The sequence below is a fragment of the Lathyrus oleraceus genome, chromosome 7 (genome assembly GCF_024323335.1).
Source record: "Lathyrus oleraceus cultivar Zhongwan6 chromosome 7, CAAS_Psat_ZW6_1.0, whole genome shotgun sequence".
Classification (NCBI taxonomy): domain Eukaryota; kingdom Viridiplantae; phylum Streptophyta; class Magnoliopsida; order Fabales; family Fabaceae; genus Lathyrus; species Lathyrus oleraceus.
This window is the reverse complement of record NC_066585.1, coordinates 357,819,871-357,834,086: the sequence shown is the minus strand read 5'-3', so window position 1 is coordinate 357,834,086 and position 14,216 is coordinate 357,819,871. Positions and strand designations below refer to the sequence as shown.

Genomic DNA, 14,216 nt, shown 5'->3' with positions numbered 1-14,216 from the left:
TTATGGCCTTGGAAAGTTGGGTACTTGGAGATGGTTTTTAGGGACTTAGTAAAATTTTCCAATTCTCCATCTTTGCCCCTTTTGCAAGTAACCTTGATTTTCTTGATTAAACTTGATCAAATGAATTCATTGATCATATTTTTATGATCCCTGACTTCAAAAGTCCATAGTTGACTAAAAATCTTAAAAGTCAAACCTTGACTTTAGGCATTTATTGACTTTTCATCAGTTGTGTTCAAAATTTCACCTGTTCATGAACCTAGATTCTTGAGCCATTTGAATCATATGAGTGGGTTATGAGGACAAATTTGAGGACCTTGCATCATGCCTCAAACTATAGGATTATTATCTGGTCAAAGAGTCATCATCAAAACTAATTTGGAGTGCTAGATGAATAATGGCTTGATGAATTTGAATTGAGGTGAGTACAGACTTTGATTGTTGATGGAGGGAGACTCTTGATAACATTGAGATGTTTATGATCATAATAAGCCTTGATTTATCCATCCTTTGAACTTCTTGGTGCCAAAACCCTAACTTGCAAACAAAGCAAAGCAAGACATATATTTTTTTGTATTTTTATGGGGTTAGCAAAGCATAAGGATATACACAAAAGTATTTGATGACCTTGATGTCATGCAAATGATACAAATGATAAGGGTTCTTAGGGGTGAAATTTAGGGTATTACAGCTTCCCCTATTTAAGTTTTCTTCCATCCGGAGATATAAAGGTTAAAATCTTCGTCTCGACGAGATTGGAGAGACTTAAATATTAAAATGCATAATTTTTTACCCTAAGATACCGTAATGATGTTTATGATATGACGTGAATGCAAGACTCTGAATTTTGTGGGTGCTGATTCCATAGGAGACACACTACTGCTGGAGAAACTAAGCAGAGAGAAGAGGGACTAACACTGGGGAATAACACCAAAGACTAACAAATTAGGGAAAGCGTTTAAATTACTGGGGTAAAATTAACACTCTACCGGGGAACGAGAACATAAGTTCTGATAATTAAATGAGAACCAACTTCCGAAATTGGAAGAAGGATCTAGTTTCTTCTTTAATAGACTTTCATATGAGAAAAGGGTGATCACTAAAAGGGAGATGGGAACCAATGACTCCACCGAGGATCTTGAAAAAAAATTTCTCAAGTAAAGAGAAAAAAGGAATCTCGTCAAACTTCTCTAGCGGATTTTTTCCTGAGAGATATCCATTTGATGAGAGGATGATTTTGATAACGAAATTACTGGGGAAACTTCCATTAGTTGTAGTTAACTTCACTTTAGGGAAGATAAAGCAAAGGTGATAATTTTCGACAGACTTCTATGATAGGATCTTTCCGCAGAGATAACCATTTGACGAAAGAGTAATTGATATTTGGGTAAACTTCAACTGGGGAATGGACAAACTTCTCGGAGAAGAGACTGCAATTTGTCACTCAAAATGAAACAATCTTCTCAAATAAAGAGACCGCCACTTGTTATCGAATAAATTTCCACACGATTCGGGTTGTATGCCACACATGGGTTTCAATTTCTTCTTTAATCAAGTCTTACACTTGAAAAAGGTAAAAGGGTTCCAAGAAACTTCTTTGACTGGAATTTTCTGAAGAGATAACCATTTGGTGAAAGGATTTCACCGGGGATAGACAAACTTCTCAGAAAAGACTTCAATTTGTCGCCCAAAACAAAACAAGCTTCTCAAATAAAGAGACCGCCACTTGTTATCGAATAAATTTTCACATGATTTGGGTTGTATGCCATGAATGGGTTTCAATTTCTTCTTTAATCAAGTCTTCCACTTGAAAAGGGTAAATAAACTTCGCCAAATGATTTGGGTTGGATGCCACGAACAGGTCTCAGTTTCTTCTTTAATAAAGTATTCCACTTGAAAAGGGAAAAAGGGTTCCAATAAACTTCTCTGACGTGAATTTTACGAAGAGATAACCATTTGGTGAAAGGATAAGGAAGTTGATATATGTGCTAACTTCACTGGGAAGAGACAAACTTCTCCGAAAAGAGTCTTCCATCTGTCATTCGAAATAAAATCCAGGAACAAAACAAGCTTCTCAAATAAAGAGACTATCACTTATTGTTAGGTAGGGATTTCAAAGGGAGTGATGCAAGGTCACTATTGGGGAACAAAATTCGTCTTTGATGGGAAACCATGAACAAGTTTTTCATAGGGGATTGAAATGTTTGGAGGTATAAAATAAATGTACCATCCATACAGCCTAGAGAGATTTGATATCAAACTTGTCAGAGATCAGGTTCGATCCAAGAATAAACTGGAGAGGGATAGTCAAACAAGACTCTTCTCAGTGAGGAATGATCTGAAACTAGGGCTTATCCTATCCAAGTATTGAAAGGAAAGCTAAATCAAAATCTTCCACGAGGAATAATCTCAGTGGGGATTTTAGAAAGGGTATACACTTTCTGCTTAAGGTTGACGACTCTCTTTACGAGATGAAGCATATATCACTTGGAGGATAAACGCAACCGAGTTAAGTACGATGACACAGGGGATGCAATATGAATATTAATTATGAATTATGCATGATGTTTATGCATGCGTGAATGCGTGTTATGCTAACAAAACAGGCAATAGTAGATGAACAGGAGACGAAATAAACATCTTAGTACAAATGAACATTTGGCTAATCTCAACAGGATGGAAACCTCACTGGAGATAAAACAAGAAGTCGTTAATGGAGTAAAGTTTTCCTTTAAGCCCAATCTTCTCTGGGGATACTAACATAATGGCGCAAAAATGGAGGGGATGTCGCTTTGAGAAGCAAGAATCATCCACTGCTTGCTGCAACTCCACTGGGATAATAAAGACATTATTTTAACAAAGTACTAAGCTCCGCACATCAGGATCCAACCTTTTATGGGATTATTGTTGACATTCCTTATTGTGTTCATAAATTAAAAGAAACGTACACACCCTTCTTAAAAGAAAGAACAAAATATTTTAAACTGTTTATTTCAAGAATTTCTCATCAAAAGTAAAAAAATCAATTTGCAAGAAGGAAGTAAAACAAGTGTTGCAAACAAATGGATAAAGTCTCAAATATTCTTGAAGGAATAGTAGTCAGCGAATGTCGGGACTCCATAGATTATTTACAAATATGAAAAATTGTAAACATAAGAAAAGGCTACATTAAAATGCAATGGCCACTATTCTTCCTATCAACTTTGAAATCCATTGTGTTCGAGCTTCTGGGGAGAGTAATTTGATTGAGAAAACTTTGATGAGCGAGGCCGTTTTAAATTGATCAAGTCTGGCCTGATGCAATTACTTGCCATAATCCCTAACTTTTGCCTAGATTGCTCCTTGCGGGTGTCAATCTACCGGGATAATCATTTTCTGTTTATGTCTCTAACTTTTGCCTGGACCGCCCTTTCGGGTTTTCGATCCACCGAGACGCTCTTTTTTGCCTAAGCTGCCATTTCAGGTTTTCAACTTAGCGAGCTATTCTTTTATTATTTTTTAGGCGAAGTATTTATTGACTGCATCGACGTTCACATGACGAGGGAACTCTCCATCATCCATAGTATTAAGGATTAAAGCACCGCTAGAGAAGGCTCTCTTAACAACATATGATCCTTCATAATTAGGAGTCTACTTCCCCCTAGAATCAGTAATGAAAGACAAGATCTTTTTTAGTACAAGGTCCTCTTCTCTGAACACATGCGGTCGAACCTTCTTATCAAAAGCTTTCTTCATTCTTTGTTGATACAATTGACCATGGCATAAAGTCGTCATCCTCTTTTCTTAAATTAAATTTAACTGATCAAATCTACTTTGGCACCATTCATCCTCATACATTTCTGCTTCCATCAAGACTCTCATTGACGAGATCTCAACCTCTATGGAGAGCACTGCTTCCATGCCATATATAAGAGAGAAAGGGGTTGCCCCAGTTGAAGTGCACACGGATGTACGATACCCATGTAGAGAAAAAGGGAGCATCTCATGCCAGTCCTTGTTAGTCACAACCATTTTCTGGATGATCTTCTTTATATTCTTATTCGCAGCTTCAATGACTCCATTCATCTTGGGTCTGTAAGGAGATGAGTTATGGTGTTCAATTTTGAATTCTGCACACATTTCTTTCATCATCTTGTTCTAGTTCAATCCATTATTAGTAATGATCTTACTTAGAACACCATAACGACAAATTAGTTGATTTTTGATAAACCGGACCACCACTTGCTTGGTTACATTGGTGTACGATGCACCTTCGACCCACTTGGTAAAGTACTCAATGTCCACTAGAATGAAACGATGTCCGTTTGAAGCCTTAGGTTCTATCATACCAATCATGTCAATCCCCCACATAGATAAAGGCCAAGGAGAGGAGATAACGTTGAGAAAAGTTGGAGGCACATGAATCTTATCAGCATAAACCTGACATTGCTGGCACTTCTTCACATATTTGTAGTAGTCAGATTCCATTATCAGCCAATAGTAACATGCCCTTAACATCCTTTTAGCCATTGCATGTCCATTGGCATGGGTACTAAAGGATCCTTCATGAATTTCCGTCATTAGCATGTCTGGTTCGTGTTTATCCATGCATCTGAGCAAGACCATGTCAAAGTTTCTCTTATACAACACGTCTTCATTCAGAAAGAAGGTGCCAACCAACCTTCTAAGAGTCTTCTTATCTTTGTTTGATGCCCCAGGCGGGTACTCTTATCTTTGAATAAAGCATTTAATATCATGATACCATGGTTTGTCATTGATGACCTCTTCTACAGCGAACACATGAGCAGGTCTATCAAGGAACATAACATTTATTGTGGGTACACCATTCCACCAGTTCATAATAATCATGGAGCATAAAGTTGCCAGAGCATTTGCGATCTGATTCTCCTTACGAGGTATATGATGAAATTCAATTTGGTTGAAGAAAGTTGACAACCTCCTCGCATAATCTTTGTAAGGAATCAAACCAGGCTGACGAGTTTCCCATTCTCCTTTGATATGATTAATCACCAAAGCTGAATCTCCAGATACATTCAGAATTTTGATTCTCAAGTCGATATCCTCTTCAAGACCCATAATGCACGCTGTTGGAGAATTGCCATCCAAGGCGCAACGGAATTTAAAAATTTCTCCATTTAGTGATCCTTACGAATGGGCATGATCAGTGATAGAATCGTTACCTCTTGTGGCGATTCAAACCTTTGGTGCAGATCTCTGATAATGATCAAAACCTTTGATACAGACCCACAGGGCGATCACGAACGTTGAACGATGACAACGTCTCTACTCAGTCCACACGAACGGATTCCTTCAATCGCAGTGCTAGCTGTTTGTGAATGAAGGCTTTGAGTGAGAGAAAGAGAGATACGAAATTCCAACTCTTCAGTTGTGTTGTATTCCCATACAAAGCTTCTGCACAAGAGCTCTATTTATAGAACCACTTGTGTGGGCTTCAAGCCAAAAAGCCCACTTAAATGTATTTTGGCCCATATCTCATAATATGCCAAAATCACTTAAGTATTTGGTACCTTACCATACTTCGTATTCTTCTTAAGTACATCGTACCTTACGATGTTCCTTAATTATTCTATCTCTCATCAATCCGTCCTTTGTGTGTGACCCTATAGATTTTCGCGACGTTGGCAATTATATTAAATCACGCATTTTACATAATAAACAGTGAGCGGTATCTAGCAACACATCATTGCTACCCAAGTCACGAAAATGTCATGTGATCTGACAAAACCTCCTGTGATAATAATTATGTGTATAATTACCCCTTTGCCCTTATGTCTATATTGAACACAAGGTATAGACCGTGTCACCCTTGTCCAGTTCAATATTGGGCCCATAGACATTTATCCTGTTACGCAGGATGGGCAAATTCCATCTAGGACACTCATGTCCCTCAGCATGCTTTGTGGAGTACCCATCAACTGTCTTTATGGTTATCCAGTTACGGACAACGTTGGATCAGCAATAAAGCACTCGACTCTACATCTAGGATCCATAGTGGTTTCAGGTCGAAGAGTGGTATACACTATTATCACCATGAGAATAACTTATGACACTTTGCATAACTTTCTATATAGTATTCTCATAGCGGGTCAATCCGATATAAATATTACTCCTAATATTCATACCTATGTTTAAGACTTGATAACTCTTTATCCATGATCCATGAGATGTGATCATCAGTCTACAAGCATAATAGTCTTAATGCTTTAATGTTATCCCACTTCACATTAAAGCTTGACTACGGATACTTTAAGAATAGTGTCCTTATGTTTAATGTGTTCTCATGATTAAGTCACACTTAATACATTAAACGGACTATCTATTTCAGGGACTTTATTAATCAACCATAATAAAGAAAATGCCTTTAAATAATTCGATATAAGTACCAAAAATATTGGCCTCTAGGGCTTACACCAACACACGCTTCATACTCTGCCACATTGTTCGTACAAGTGAATGTTAATATTGCGGTAAATGGAATATGAGAACCTTGAGGAGTGACAATGACTGCCCCAATTCCATTTCCATAAGCATTAATAACTCCATCAAATATCAAGCCCCAACGAGATTCTGGATCTGGACCTTCACTTGGCAATGGTTCATCATAATCTTTCGCTTTTAAGTACATTACATCCTCATCAGGGAAGTCAAATTGAATGGATCGATAGTCGTCAATTGGCTGGTGAGCTAAATGGTCAGCCAAGATGCTTCCTTTTATTGCCTTCTGGGTATGGTACTCAATATCATATTTTGACAACAATGTCTACCAACGAGTAATTCTTCCAATTAAAGCAGGCTTTTCAAAGATGTGCTTGATTGGATCCATTTTGGAGATCAACCAAGTAGTATGATTGAGCATATATTGGTGGAGACGACAGGCAGCCCAAGCTAAAGCACAACAAGTCTTTTCAATCATAGAGTATCGAGACTCACAATATCTGAATTTCTTACTCAAATAGTAAATGGCATGCTCCTTTCTTCTAGTTTCATCATGTTGACCGAGCACACAACCCATGAAATCTTCTAATATGGTCAAATACATAATCAAAGGTCTTCCTTCCACTAGAGGAATCAAAATCGGAGGCTCCAACAGGTACTCCTTGATACTATCAAAAGCTTTCTGGTAGTCTTCAGTCCACACACAACTTTGATCTTTGTGAAGAAGCTTGAAAATTAGCCCATAGGTAGCAGTCATGTGAGATATGAATCGAGAGATGTAATTCAAACGTCTGAGGAATCCTATGACTTATTTCTCTATTGTTGGTGCAGGCATTTCTTGAATGGCTTTGACTTTATCAGGGTCCACCTCAATACCTTTTTGACCGACAATGAAGCCTAGGAGCTTTCCTGAACGGACACCGGAAGTACAATTGTTGGGATTTAGGCGGAGTTTGTACTTCCTCAGACGTTGAAACAACTTTAATAAATACTTAACATGCTCTTCTTCAGTCTTGGATTTATCAATCATGTCATCCACATAAACCTCAATTTCCTTGTGCATCATGTCATGAAGGAGCGTTGTCATGGCTCGTTGATAGGTTGCACCAACATTCTTCAAACCGAAAGACATCACTCTGTAGCAGAATGTTCCCCAAGGTGTAATAAATTATGTTTTCTTCATATCTTCGGGCACCATTCTGATCTGATTGTAGCCAGAGAATCCATCCATGAAAGAAAAGACCTTGAATTTGGCAGTGCTGTTGACCAACATATCAATATGAGGTAAAGAGAAATCATCCTTTAGACTAGCCTTGTTCAAATCTCTGTAGTCGACACATATTCAAACTTTACCATCTTTCTTTAGAACGGGCACTATGTTGGCCAACCATTGAGGATACTCAGATGTAACAAGAAAGTCAATATCAATCTGCTTCTAAACGTCTTCTTTGATCTTTAGAGCCATATATGGGCGTGTTCTTCTTAATTTCTGTTTGATTGATGGACATTCTAATTTCAACAAAAAATGATGCTCCATAATATCAGTATCAAGACCTGGCATGTCCTGATAGGACCAAGCAAACACATCTGTATATTCTTTAAGAAGATCTATCATTCTCCCCTTGACATTCGGGACAAGTGATGCCCCAATCTTGACCTTGTTTCTATCTTCTTCGGAACCCAAGTTAATCACTTCTATTGGCTCTTTGTGAGGCTGAATGGTATTTTTTTCTCGCTCAAGTAACCGGGATATCTCATTTGGAATCTCTTCATCACTTTCTTCTTCGACCTTAAATATAGAGAAATCAAAGTTGGGAGAGGTCATAGGGTCATTGCTTTCAATGGATGTGACATTGATTAATCTACACACATGATTTATGCTTGTTTTTTTAGGATAAAATAAAAAATGGAATTTGCATGCAGAAAAAAAATGATTTTTGTTTGTTTGTTTGTTTGTTTGTTTTAGGTTATCATTTTTCAAAAGGCAAAAATTAAAACAAAATGGAAGACAAAATGTAAGACAAAATGAACATTTTCATTAATGATAATGGGAACTTGAAACAAAGCCCAACAAAATACTCTTTCGTATTGGACAGAACAAAAGGAATTTTTGAAATTACAATAAAATATTACTTAGAAACATGAACAATCGTAGGAACATCAACAACTATCCAATTTTGGCAGACCATCCCATGCGTCACGAAGCTTTGTGCATCCTCTTCGGGGTTCTCTTTAATGACAACATTTGTTTCAGATTGAGTAAGGTTGATGTATCCTCCACTTCGGAAAGTCTCTTGAATAGTACAGAGAGTCGTATCTTGTTGTGTAACCTTCAAAGATGTAGGTGAGAAGCCAAGGCCTTCATAGGATTTGTTTTCAGGGAGACTCATAACTTGTCCCTATCCACCTACTGAACCATCTTCGACTAATTGTCGTGCATCATTGAAGGAACGAATGGAAGCTCCATTATCTTGATCATTCTTGCTAGCAATAGATAGAGTTTGAAATTGGGTCCCAACCTCATCTTCGGCATCGACGAAAGAAAATGACGATATGTGACTCACCATTAAAGCTTCTTCTCCGCATACTGTGACTAGCTTCCCCTTCCTTACAAACTTGAGCCTCTAGTGAAGAGTTAAAGTGACAGCCATTGCCTCATGGGTCCATGGGCGACCCAACAAACAACTGTAAGAAGCATGGATGTCCATTACTTGAAAGGTGACTTGAAAGGTATGCAGGTCAATGGTCATTGGGAGATCCACCTCGCTGATGAAAGTCTTTCTGGAGCCATCAAAAGGTTTAAAAATAACCCCCACTAGATCTCATAGGAGCTCCTTGAAAAGTCAATCTAAACAAGGTTGATTTTGGCATGATATTGAGTGAAGAACCTGTGTCCACCAACACACCAGATAGAGAATCAGTAAGGCAGTTAATGGAAATATGCAAAGCCATGTTATGATTCTTACCTTCTACTGGGAGTTCTTCATGACTGAAACTCAAATTGTTGCAGACAGTTATGTTGGCGACGATGCTGTCAAATTGGTCAATCGTTACATCATGGTCAATGTAAGCTCGCTCAAGAACCTTTTGTAAAGCCTCCCTATGAGCCTCATAACTCATCAACATGGATAAAACAGATATCTTTGAAGGGGTTTGTAGGAGGTGATCTACAATTTTGTATTCTTTCTTCTCGATAAATCTCAAAACCTCATAAAATTCTGAGTTGATATTAGCCCCACTAGACTCTTCCACAACATCAAGTTTATTGTTCACAGTCGGTGTCTCAACTTGCGTTTTCTTCCCAACAGAAGCTTTAACATTTCTTGGTGGCACCGTCGTGAATACACACCCGTTTCTTGTGACCCTACTTACTTCGACAATGTTAACGACAAAAGGCATATAGGGTAGAGGAACCTCCTTTCCATCTTCGGTCATGGTATCTTGGTACTTGTAGGGTACGACTTTGTCAGATTGGTATGGAATTGGACCTGGTAAATAGATGACCAAAGGTGAAATCATAGAGTTACGACTATCAAATGTAATCTACAAGGGTTCGAGAACGTTGAACCGAGGAATTATAACATTGACATCATTCTCGAGATTTCTGGGATGGACAACAGTGATAGTTCGAGCATCCAATAATTCTTGGATATCCTGTCATATAAGAGGACATGCACGTAAGTTTATTGAACAAACTTCATAGGCGGTATAATCATGTGATAGAACAAAAGCAAGCCGAAACAAACTCTTGTGCTTCTCAACCAAAGATCCTCTCATGAATCTCACATCGTAGACTTGATAATTACCCTGACAACCTTCAACCATATTGATAGGAGCTCCCTCATGTTGGGGTAAAGGGTAAGGTTTTACCATGTTGACTTGATTGAAGTTCCAGTCTCTATCAACTCGGATAAGCCAATTGTCTATTTATTTTTGTAAATCTTCCCTTACAATACGATAACCACAGAGAGTTGTACGGAAAAGTATGCAAGCCGCATAGTTGTGTGGTGTCATATGGACGAGCTCACCCAATTTAAGGCGCATCTCAACCAAATATCCTTCTAAATAACATACATCATAACCTCTGAAAGTGCCAGGACAACCTTCCACCATGTTGATAGAAGCCCCTCCATGTTGAGGTAAATGATTGACTTGTACATTTGGATTGACATCTCTGAAATACATAATGCCACTTTTGATCAATCTTTGAACATCAGACTTTAAGCCATAACAGACTTCTAAATTGTATCCAGGTGCCCCTTGGTGGTAGGCGTAAAACTGGTCAGCTTTGTACCAATATGGAAGTTTCTCTGGAACAGGGGGATGAGGTCTAGTTTGAATGTACTTCTTGTAGACCAAAGATAGGAATAGTTCTATGTAAGTCATAGGTATCAGATCTAATTGCAACCTTCTTTGAACTTGATTATTGTTGTATTATGGACGGGCATGTTGCTGAGGCTGCAGGATATTCTTTTGAATGTATTGAGGTTTTTATTGTGCAAATTGTGGTTGTTGTTGTCGTTGTTGAACTTATGGTTGAGATTGTTGTATGAACTATGGCTGGTAGGCTGGAGCTACTGCTACAATATGTTGTCGTTGATATCTCTGCCTTGGTCTTCTGTGTACCACCACACTAACATCTTGCTCTTTCTTCTTAGGGAACCCAACTTCAAACTTTTTAATGCCGCTAGATGAACCACCTTCCTTGACCGCTCATCCCTCACAGACACCTTCTTCGAGATGCATCCCCATATTCACCATATCGGTGAAATCACTTGGTGCACTCACTATCATTCGTTCATAGTAGAAAGTGCTTAGAGTCTTTAAATAGATCTTACTCATTTTGCTTTCTTCGGGAGAAGGACAAATCTGGGCGGCAACCCCGCGCCATATTTGTGCATATTCCTTGAAAGTTTCCTTGTCTCTTTGGGACATAGCCCGAAGTTTATCTCTATCCGGCGCCATGTCAATATTGTACTTGTACTGCCTGATGAAAGCTTCACTTAAATCACTGAATGTGTGAATATAGGCAATATCCAAGTTCATGTACCATTTGAGGGCGGCACCAGTCAGACTATGTTGAAAATAGTGAATTAGCAACCGGTGGTTGTCAGTTTGAGTGGACATTTTTCGGGCATACATAATTAAGTGGCTCCTCAGACAAGAATCCCCCTTGTACTTTTCAAAGTCAGGTACTCTAAATTTGGCAGGTATTTTGACATTTGGAACAAGGCATAAATCGTGGGCATTCTTTTCAAATAGATCTTTTTCCCTAAGAGCTTTAATCTCTCTCTGAATCTCAACGAATTGGTCTTGGAATTCGTCCATTTTCTCATATGATCCCATACTCTCACTTGGAGTGGCGTGAAAGATGGGCTCTTTGTGGTATGGAGTAGTGTGTATCACAGAAGGTGGTATTAACATGACAACAGGCATTACGGGAGCTTCAGGAACTTGTGGGTGGTAACCTTCTAGTATATAATTTGGTGGCATGCCCCAAGGTAAATTGGGGTGAATTTGATACCGAGAAGCGTTCATAGGTGCCACATAAATGGGTGTAGACATGACCTCTAAAATTATAGCTCTTTGAACAAGCTCTGGGGGTAGTTGATTCTGAGCAGCCACCGACGTTTCCATCAGTGTTGTGAGTCTTTCCGAACTGCCTTAGAGTGAAGGAACTTCTTCTCTGAGTTCCTGGTTTTCCTGCTCAAGTTGTTCCATCATTTTTTGATGACTAGCTCAAGTGTTGTACCGGTGAAACAACTTGTCTATTGGAGTGAAGGACAAGGATAAGTCTTGGGAATGCAAAAAAATGTGATGTTTAGAACGATTCATGATATGAAATGCAAATGACTTCCAAGGAATTTAAATGAAAACAATTATTGCAAACATCATGGAGAGGAGTGTTACTCTTTTGATAGCTGAAAAAAAATCTCATTTCATTAATATTGGAAAAATTACAATTTTTGAAGTACACTTTCAAAAGATACAAGGAAAACAACTAAAATCCTAAGGAAGTTGCTGAGAAGAAGATCCAATCCCTCTTTGTAGCTTCCTATTAAGCTCCTTGATTTGGTCCTTCATCTGAGTCTTTTCAACCACTAGCTTGTCAATAATCATCTTCCAAGCACCCGAAGTAGGAGGGTTATCTGAACCAGGAACTGGCCTAATGCTATAGGAAAATAAATCCCCTTGTACCTTTCTTTTCTTGTTAGCAAGCTCTTCATCATTCTTTTGCTTCAAGTGTCTTTAAAGTTCTTCATTCTCTGCATGGACGATCTGATACTTGTTCTTCCAAGCATCCCTTTCTAGTTGCATCCTAGTCAAAGCAATCTTGAGTTTCTCCGCGTCCGTCATGAAAATGAGAGAAGTTTCTTTAGCAGTTAAAGACAAAGGCTTTTGTCAAGGATAAGGCATTTTCAAATTGACGGTGCTAGCTTGCACCCATTGGAGATAAGCCTCCAAAGAGACACAATCTAGTTTTCCTAGAACTTCTCTTCTTTTCTTATGGACGTGGCGCTAGGAATGCATAATCTTTTCCTTGAACGCTTTGTTGTCTTCTCCTTCCTTGAAGAAGAAACTCTCTAAGAAGATGGTGTTGGGCTTGTCCTTCACTGGGTATCCAAACTGACAGCGAGCCAAAATCGGGTTGTAGTTAATGCCTCCCTTTGTACCAAGAAGAGGTACATTAGGAAACTCACCATAACTATCAATAATTGTCACCCCCTCATAAGCACGATCAAACCAATCAATGTCAGAATGAGTGAGAGACATAATATTTTGTGACCATAGAAAACCATCCTTGAGGTCTCAAAAGGCAGTAGACAAAAGCAACTGCGAAATAAACCACTTGTAGAGCAGAATTGTACAACATATGATCATTCCTCCCTTGAATGGTAAACATCTGCAAGCAAGGTAGGAACTGGATTTCCAATTAGGAATATTTTGATAGCACTAATATTAACAAAGTCGTCAACACTAGGGAAAAGGAACAATCCATAGATGAGCACAGCAAGAATAGCCTCAAAAGCATCCATACTCTTCATGCTAGAAAAATAACAAACCTCCTCTATCAAGAATTTAGCAGGCAAGCCAAGAGTTCCTCCTTTTATAGTCAGATTAGCTTTAATCTCAAACATCCTTAAATGAGTAGCTTCTACAATGTCTTGGTGCTTTGGAAGTTCTTCTAAACTGGAAAAGGGGACTTTATCAGGAATGGATAGGCCAATCAGGTAAGAAAACTCCTCCAAGGTAGGCATAAGCTGATAATTTGGAAAGGTAAAGCAACGATATAATGGATCATAGGATTGAACCAATGTAGCAAGAATCCCCTCTACCATGTTAGTCTTCAAAAGAGGTAGAAGTCTCCCATATTTGCCTTTGAAGTCTTTAGGATTGACCACCAAAGGTCATAACTCTCTTAAATCCTTCAACTTTGGACTCTTGAAAGTTTACTTTTGAGTTCTCCTTTTTCCAAAATCCATTAGTGAAAAAATACCTATAATGTTTGCAACAAATGCTTCTAAGTTCCTTGAAGACTTTAATAAGATGATGTTAATGAATGCATGAATGCACAAACACATCAAGATCAACAAACATGCAAGATGTCAAATACATGGGGTTCATAGGTTTGACTTCACGAGCATGAGGCCATGGGTCTAACCATCCCAACAAGGTAAGTGCTAAGGGTTTACCATCAAGACAGGAACCAAGGTTCTAAGAAAGTTCCTAGAATCATAATCCCATCTTTCAGATATTAA

At 38.5% G+C, this 14,216-nt stretch overlaps 1 protein-coding gene across 1 annotated transcript; it reads right to left on the bottom strand.

Annotated features, from left to right (window-relative positions):
* Positions 1–11,169: 11,169 nt before the first annotated feature.
* On the bottom strand, positions 11,170–12,093 carry LOC127103830 (uncharacterized). Its single transcript, XM_051041071.1, has one exon. It carries the CDS (start codon positions 12,091–12,093, stop codon positions 11,170–11,172), a length of 924 nt encoding a protein of 307 aa, XP_050897028.1.
* Between the last annotated feature and the right edge of the window lie 2,123 nt (positions 12,094–14,216).